Raw genomic sequence first — 8,866 nt, 5'->3', positions numbered from 1 at the left:
TTTGTAACAAAGTATGGTTTGATGTTGCTTATGCAGACCAAAATATGGTACTACAATGCTCAAAAAATATAAAAATAGATGGGGCATACTTCGGAACAATGAAACAAAATGGTTGTGATCCCAGTATGCTTCCCGTTATGGTCGAGAATTTCGGCTCTGCACATGGGTAGTGAGCGACAAATTCATCCTCTGTAAGATCCTTAACGCGGGCTCGAAAAGATAATGTTTCTTCCGTGCGAGGTGCTCTCATTATATTTCAACTAAACTTCACGGTTTAGATTTGTAACAAGGGCTTAAGTGAAAAATTAAATGTCTTGTATCCGTGGGCACGTTTCTCTGTTCGAGATATGGTTCAAATTTGGTTTAGGACACTTCACACGCGTCCAAGGTGTTCAAATTTTTCAATAAGGTTGATTGGTCACTTTATTGATCATGACAATTAAGCTATGTACACCTCGACTGGGCGACTTTATACCGTCAAGATTGTAAATATGTATTCTGTCGTTCTCCCCGATCGTTTCTATTAACGCGCAGGCTCATTTATCTGTATCCCTCCCTTCACTTTTGTGTAGTGCAAAATCATTGCTCACGTCTTTCGACTCTACCATGGTTTGCGTGTACTTGGCTCCATACTCATTTAGCTCGTCACACAATCTCGACAGCCATGTTGCATGATTAGTGGCAGCACGTTTCACCTTTTCGCGGCCTTTTGCCCAGCGTGAAATATTCTGATTGAAAATTAGCTCAGCATGAGCGGCACTGCGGGCTGTAGAATCGGGCTCGAAACAATACCCACTGCAATAATCATCTGGTTAGCATGAAATCAACAAAGGCCACGAAAACATACCGCAAACCCGATCCGCGTTGCAAGTCAATCCAGCGCCTCTCTGGTCCAGCCGAAATTCTCCTCGCTCTGTTTGCTGTACAATACTTGAGTGATGGATACCGATATGTGCCATCACTTGCGATGTACGATTGAGGAGTTTGATAGACGGTGTTCAAGTCATCTATGATAATTTTGGGGGCTCTTTCTGAGGAATGATAGGCACCGGAAACCAACTTTTCTTCGAGTCTCCCCAATCTCACAAGCGTAGATGTGAGAGGCTCGTTTGGGCTCGAGTAATCCGACCACTCGTTACAAAATTCGTCTTGATCATCATCGCTACTTGTCCCAGAAAGGTTGTTGTCATGCATACTTCCTTGTCGTAGCCGGTTAACTGTGGCATCACTGATAAGACCAAATCGCAAAAGATGCAAAAAGTATTCGTACCCATGCGCTTCATTTTAGCAACGGTAAGTTCCCGCTGTTTCACCCATCCTTCTTGTTCGCGCAACTTTCGCATGCCTTCGCTCAAGTTTGACATATTCTTGTCCGTTTAAAAACACATACAGTTGTTAAAGAAATAAACAAACCGATTAATCAAAAGATTGATATCCTAAAGACCCACCTCATCAAACATGCGCTTCACTTCTCGGTTAACCAGATTAGCTTCAGATACACGGGAAGTTCGTTTCCACTCAACTTTGCTTGTCTTAAGCTGCTGTGCCTGTTTTGCTAGACCATCACGTTGATTAAAAACCAGGTTCCGTGCAGTCAAAAGAGCATTTTCTTCTTCTTTGAGTCGCTGCTTCCACTTTTGGTACATCTTCGCGCGATAATTATGACGACGATTTGGCTTCTTGATGATTTGAGCACTACTTGGCATCAAGACGCTGTCATTTCCGTCAGAATCATTTTGTCTCTTTTTCAGCTGCCGCATAGATGCTGGAGAAGGGTGATTTTGCAATAGTTTGCCTTCTGCATTATCCTCTAGTAAAGAATTGCGCTGCTCTACAAAAGTCTCCTCGCGCTTCACTTGACGAATGTCACGAAGTTTCGTGCTTAAGTCATCTTCTTCCTTGTCAAAAGCCTTGGTAATGATTTCAAATTCACGAGCTTTACGCTGATGCAGCTCTTCTTCCAATTGTAATAATTCTGCTCGCATCTGCTTCTTCGCCTCATTCCGCTTTATATCTGTCTCGTGTCGTATTTGCTGTAACATTTGTACAGAGAGCATTTCCTCTTGTTCCACACGCTGACGCCGTGTTTTTTCTAGTTCGGCTATCATGTCATCTATTTGTCTTTCATACTTCGCACGTATACGAGCTTTGTGTCGAACATGAGCCTGCTGTTCTCGCTGCTGGAAATCTTGCAGCTGAATCAAAAAGTCATTTCTCAAAATTCGTTTCTTATGTTCGTATTCGAGTCTTTCCACAAGAGTCAATGTTTCCAGCGCAGAGGAATGCATTTTTTGAGACACCAATCGAAGGGAAGTGACTTCTTCGTGAAGCGACTCAATTTCGGTACCTTGATCGCGGCAACGCGCTTCCAGTGTCCCACATTGGCGAGTTGACGTCTCCAATTGTATCAAGACATCAGCTAGGTGAGCTTTCAACTCTGTCTCATTCGCGTGTGCTAGCTGAAGTTTGACCAGCATTGCATCCCTATCGGCACTCCCCAATTTCGCCGAATCACTGTTGGCAAAAGCCGTCGCTCTATCGGCAATGTTTGCGGCTAACAGTGCTGCGTGAAGTTCATCTTTATCACTTTGTAAAGACTTTATGCGGGCTTGAAGCGTCTGTAACTCATTCTCCCTTCTAGTAGCTTCATGACTGAATTTGGCAAGCTCATTCTCCTTCACTTTGATCTGCAATTCAGCTTGCTCCTTAGCCCTGAGAGAGCTGTTGAATTGCACTTCAGTCTGTCCTAATTTCATTTTCAATGCGTTTTTAGTGCATTCAAACTGCTGCTCTAATTGAAGTAGCTTCTGAGCAATTTGATTCTCATTACTTAATGCAGCTTGCTCACTTGACTTTGCATTGTTCAATTGATTGTGCAATTCCGATATTTCAATTAGCAGCTCACGATGCTTGCATTGACAATCTTCCAGCTCATCAACAAGTACTCGTTGTCGTTGTAACGTTGTGTCTCTCTCATGTTCAAGTGACTGGGAGATAGCATGTTCTTTATCATACTCAGTCTCTAGTCGATGCAATTTTGTCTGTACTTGTTCAAAGTCTTGAGTTAGCGCCTTTACGCGGGAATTTAAATGCTTATTATCCACTTTCATAAGGTCCAAACTTGCTTGCAACTGCTCTACCTGTATTCGTTTCTCAGCAAGAGAATTCTCTACAGACATGACCGATTTTTCCCGTTTCCGAAGTACATTCACATTATCCAGACGCAAGACAAGCGTGGCCATCTCTGACTCTAAGTAGCGTTTGTCACTTTTCAACTGGTCCAATTGAGCATCTACTTTGAGCTTCGCTTGCTCTACCGTGTGTAGCTCATTACGCAATGTGTCACATTCCTTCTCCTTTTCTCTACTACAACGGGATTCCTCGTCAAGTTGTTGCTGTAATTTATAAACCTGCTCTTGATAAATATTCGTTGTATCCGCAAAACGCTGAGTGTCTTCCTCTATCATAATGTTTGGTTGTTTACAAAGATTCTTAATCTCGTCTGAGCCTTTTGCTAGTTTTCCTTCTGTCTCTGCATTCGTCAGTGAAAGATTTTGATGATCCGTACGTAGGTGATAAAGTTCGCTTTTTGCGCTTGCAATTTCAACGTTGGACGCTGATGGTTGATGCTCAAGATATTGCTTTTGCGCTTCTGATTCCGAAGACGAGAGATCTGACTCATATTTACCAGCTACATCAATCGTGGCAGTATGACAATTGTCTATCAAACTCGTTTGGCTCGCCTCCAATAAGCTTAACTTTCGCTGAAGTTCTGTAACTTCATGCTTAAGAAGAGTCTCTTGATCCTGAAATTTAGCTGCTGCAATGTCCCTCTCTCGCTGTAAATTTGTTATAGTTTTCACAAATCTTTCTCGCTCTGCTGTCATCCCATTTTGGAGCTCGGAAATTTCGGTTCGTACGGTTTTCAGTTCAAGAATATAATCACTCTTTTCGTTTTGCAACGATATAACTCTAGCTTCATAAACGAAACATTGTTTACACTCATCTTTCTCTCGTCCATTACATCTGTCAAGATGACTCGCAAGCTCGTCAATCTCTTGTTGTCTCTGTCGGTTTTGTCCAATAGAAGCATCTTTCTCGAACATCAAGAGCTCGATCCCAGCACGAAGTGATTCTGATTCTTCATTTAAAGTGCTCTGCGCCTTTTGTCGGGGTCCATCTTCGACTTGAAGGTCAAGGAGGCCTGCCTTTTCGTCGGTGGATGTGATGCTATCGTGAAGTCTGTTGTACCTTTCAACTTTTGTTTCAAGAATACATTTTATTTGCACCAGAGCACTTATCTCGTTCTGCAAAGCATTGCATGATTCCTCCAGCCCCTGACGTAATCGTATTTCATTGTCAAGTTGCTGCTGCAGTGCTTGTAGGTTCTGCTGGTACTTACTAGCCTTCGCATCCTCCTCAATATTTGACTCCAACTGCTTGCATAATTCGTTTTTTTCATTTGCTGGTTCAGTTAGTAGCTTTTCGATTTGCAAGTTGCGCGTTAGAGTCTCAGCATGTTGAAATTGTAAGTTTTGTAATGTAATCTTCGTATTGGCAGCCTCAGCTTGAGAAGCAGCTAGCTGCTCTTGTAATGTTTCGAGCTGTGTAGTCTCTCGCTCTGACGTAAGGATATCATAACTTCGACCCATCAAATCAATCTTGCTTTGCAGAGTAGCACCATTTGATCTTAGCGTACTCGATTCCATTTCTAAAATGGACACCTTCTCCAGCAGGGCTGCTATCTCTTCTTTTGAAGCAGCTTCTCGATTGCAAAAATCTAGATCTAGATCGGCGTGTGCCTTTTTAGCGCTATCGTAATCTTCTTGTAGTTTCGAAAGCTCTTTCTGTAGCTTTTCAACCTGACTCTGAGCCTCGATGCATTTTCCGTAAAGATGTGCATTTTTTTCCTCCAGCTCAAGACATTTTGAACAAGATTCGTGAAATGGGTCTGCACGACAACTAGTTTCAGAAAGTTGCTTCTGAAGATTATATACCTCACACTGAGCTTTGTCGCGTTCGTTCTCTGCATTGACTTTGTCCTGCAGTATAGCCTGCTTTTCACTATATGCCGTTTTAAGATCTAGTTCGAGAGTCTTTTGTTGATCGTGTAGCTGTTCAATCTTCAATTTCAGCTCAGTGACAAGCTGTGTTGCTTCCTCTATCTTTTCAAAATCAGCCTTCATCTTGCTTTGTAAATGTCTCTCTTTTTGTTCGAAGTTCTCCTGAATCTCGCGTTGCTTTGCTTCGTGCCTGGATCGCGATTTGTCAATCTCTGCCTTAGAATCCCGGTCCAGCTCCTCTTTTTTGTATCGGATGATATTTTCATTATCAGCCTCAAGACGCTTCAATCGGTCGTTGTGAATGCGCTTTAAGGCATTTTCCTCTTGATCAAATTGATTTTCCATAGCATTTTTTTTCTTGTCCAACTCACGCTTGAGATATTTCAGCTTCATTTCTTCTGCATCCTGAACATCCTCAAATTCTACCTTGAGCTTCTTTCGCAACGCATCAAGATTACTGGCATGAGTGTCCTCAACTTTGCGCACCATTTCCGCATAATCTTGGTCAACTTTCTTACGCTTTTCGTCAAAGACATCATCATCATTTTTTATGGTTTCTTCTGCTTTTGTCGTTATAGTTGATGAGGAGGTCAGTTGAGGCTTCTTAGTGAGAGGGTTGCCAAGTGCGGTTCTCGATAAAACTTTGACCGATTCGTTAGTCTTAAGGTTCTCAATTTTGCCGTCCAATTGAAAACCAAATCCACGTGATTCCTTGGCTTCACTCCTAAGAGGCTGACCGTAACAAGTTACACACACATTTTAAAACTACATATGCTCGCCACCACAAAAAAGATCAAAGATACTTACTCCAAGACCCGCAACAGGCTTCAATCCTCCTCCTGTCACTGATCCCAGCCTACTAGTGACCCCAGGTAGAGGCTTCTTTTCAAACACATTTGATAATCCCACGGATGGCCCACCAAGTAACTCTGCTTGAGTAAAGGGTGCTTTTTTCTTCTTTCCACCATTTTTTCGACCCAGCAACTCCGCCACATCTGCTTGAGCTTTTTTCTTCTTTTCATCTCTTTCCTAGTAAAACAGGTTCCACTCTTGAATCACCAGACGAAACATGTACATAATATTACCTGCGCGCCTTGTCCGTGCAACTTTTTCTTGTGTTCTTCGTACAAATTGCGATAGAACTACTAGCATAAGGCGGAACGTAAATAAATTTATATTTATAAAAGCTATAGATTGTTGAATAAATCACAACCTCATCACAAGGATGATCCCACGTGCTTTGACCACTGGCAAAGTTAAAATAATAAATTTCTTCTGTGTCCGTAGTCTTACAGGGTTTCCAATTAGCTGGGAGTGGGGCCTAAAACAGTTTACATTGTGTATGTCGAATAAGCAAAGATAGTCAACACTTCAGAAACATATAATACGTGCCTTTAGACCTTCTCGAGCGATCCAGAATAAGTCGCGCTCGGCTTCCAAATCCATTCCAAGCCATGTCGCGTACTCTAGCACCTCCTTCTCTGTCGGCTCATAATTGGGATCGATCTCTTCTTCTAGGACGATACTGTCTCCACCTTCCATTTCCTTCTTGGAAAAAGCGATGTCAGCAGTCGTTTCGACAATATTAGGCACCCCTTCAGCCATTTCACATAACGTTAGTTTGTCAAGGGCCGTGATGGTATCTTTTGAGTTATAGCTCTGTAATAATGCAGCGTCTCCACCCAGTAGCGCAACGATGTTTCGTCTTCACACCGCAACTCGTACGTGCGAGATCCATCAGGTTCAAGACGCGTACTCAAGTCGACAACCACATCAAAGTAGAAGTGATCGCCTTGAGCGTGATACTTGACAAGTATATTCGAAATTCGAGAGACAGCAAAACCACCACGAGGTGTAAATCCTCGCGCATCGTCATCCTTGCTAAAGTGATAGTTCAATATAAACGTATTGGGATCAAATTTAAACCATCGCTTTTCCCAACCTCGAATAGTTGATGCACTCTTCTTCTCCAGCATTCCTTCTAGAATAGGCAATTGCTGCTGTGTCGAAGCAGTGCAGATGCAAAGTCTATTTATGTCATGCACTAAAGCAACCATTGTTAATCCAACTTCACGAAGTTCGTATGTATGTATGCGATTCACGTCTGCTTCCAATCTAGCCACTTCAGTAATAGCACTTGAATATCCGGCGAGTATGTGGTGCTTTACTGACTCAACTCGCTGTTGCAGTGTTGACAGATCATTAATAATTTGTGGGATAGACATAGCTTCCGACAGCAGATGTCGAGTCCTGTCGTCCATTGCTTGCGTGTCAGCACTGGTATTTGCTGACGCTTGGTGAGAAGATGGGAAGATTTGGGCATCCTGGATTGTTCTTATACGAGCAGGTTGCTCCAAGTCGGCATTGACATCACTTTCATCGAAAGCGTTAGTGTGGGAACGATGCAACTGAGCACCAGAGTCGCGAAGGATATTTAGATGATGTATCGCAGCATCGGAGTGAGAGCGCAAGACTCGCTGTCGACCTGGTGTCGCACCAATTTGCTCGCTTGTATCCGTGTCCATCGCCGCATTGTTCTTCACTTTTTGAGTTTCGCTATTATCAACACTCATAGAGTCTTCAGTCGGACCCAAGTTACCCGCAGATGTGTACACAACATCCATGACACATTTACGCATATTGCCTTTCAAAAGATTGATTTTGTCGGCTGAAATAGACTGTCCATGTTTCTGCTTCAGTCGCTTGTAAACCTCCCATGGAATATCCTCGCTCTCGATATCTTCCGGCTCGGCACTGTCATGGAGAACCTGTAGACTACGCAGCTGATATGACTCTGCCTGCTCCATCTCACCATGTCTAAATGTGGGATTGACATGATCGTTAAAGTCGCTCTAGACGACTCTAAAATTACGCATAAGCTCACATTTGATATACGACGGCAAGACTATTTAGCGTTTCCGCTACCTTAAGGCTGTTTTTGCCGTGACATTGTTCCCGTAGTGTCAGAGCTCGCAACAAATGCTGCACGGCAATGTCCCGCATTCCGTGAAGTCGATAGACCATCCCCAGCTCTTGTAGCACCTCTGCTGTTAGATCATCTGCATTAAGCGACGTGAGCAAACATCATAAGGTTGCTCTCATATCTGATTGCGTACCTGGGCCATACTTTTCATGAATAACAAGGCGTTGATGCAGTAACGGAAGTGCCTTGTCGTGCTCACCATTCATTATGTAGAGCAGAGCCAACTGCTTCAGATCATCTGAGACTTGCACGTGAACTATTACGTAGCAATAGCATTAATATAATACTGGAAGATAGAATACACTCAAACACGATGAAAATACAATCTCCGTGAATCTTCTGCGACACCCGCAACCGCTTGACCTGCTCAGTAATCACCTATGTGGAGTAATCCATTAAAGAATGCAGACATAGTAATAGTAAATTAGAAAAGTGCATACTTTGAGCAGTGCATTAACGTCACCATCGTCTGTCGATGGCTCCATCGTCGACATGAATATATTTTAATTGAAATGAATGTGTCTTTTTTGTACTCAATTTTGATCCTAATCTGGGATTATGTTGTACGTACACCCTACACTATTGTCACTATTCTAGGCTCAGAAAGGTAATATGCTGAGAAATCATGACTAGTATTAGAACGGCCGAGGTCCGCCGTTCAGAGTACATAGCTCAATATTGAACCAGACATAGTAAAGCAAATATATTTGGTCTAAGTTTAGACTGGATTGTAAAGTCATTCTCGAAATCCAATGCAGACAAGTTACCCATTTACTGAAGCAGCTTTTGGTTGATCTCTTAAGTAGAGCGCAGAAAATAT

General features: G+C 42.7%; 1 protein-coding gene across 1 annotated transcript; it reads right to left on the bottom strand.

Annotated features, from left to right (window-relative positions):
- Positions 1–536: 536 nt before the first annotated feature.
- PHALS_14470 (WW domain) lies at positions 537–8,531 on the bottom strand (the record flags this gene model as incomplete). Its single annotated transcript, XM_024730289.1, has 13 exons — positions 537–795; positions 848–1,217; positions 1,271–1,367; positions 1,449–5,795; positions 5,871–6,092; positions 6,149–6,205; positions 6,277–6,384; positions 6,456–6,658; positions 6,820–7,880; positions 7,948–8,122; positions 8,180–8,302; positions 8,370–8,424; positions 8,487–8,531. The coding sequence occupies 13 exons, from the start codon at positions 8,529–8,531 to the stop codon at positions 537–539; spliced, it is 7,122 nt and encodes a 2,373-aa protein (XP_024580581.1).
- Between the last annotated feature and the right edge of the window lie 335 nt (positions 8,532–8,866).

Source organism: Plasmopara halstedii (assembly GCF_900000015.1).
Source record: "Plasmopara halstedii genome assembly, contig: Scaffold_816, whole genome shotgun sequence".
Classification (NCBI taxonomy): Eukaryota; Oomycota; class Peronosporomycetes; order Peronosporales; family Peronosporaceae; genus Plasmopara; species Plasmopara halstedii.
This window is presented reverse-complemented; position numbering and strand designations above follow the sequence as displayed.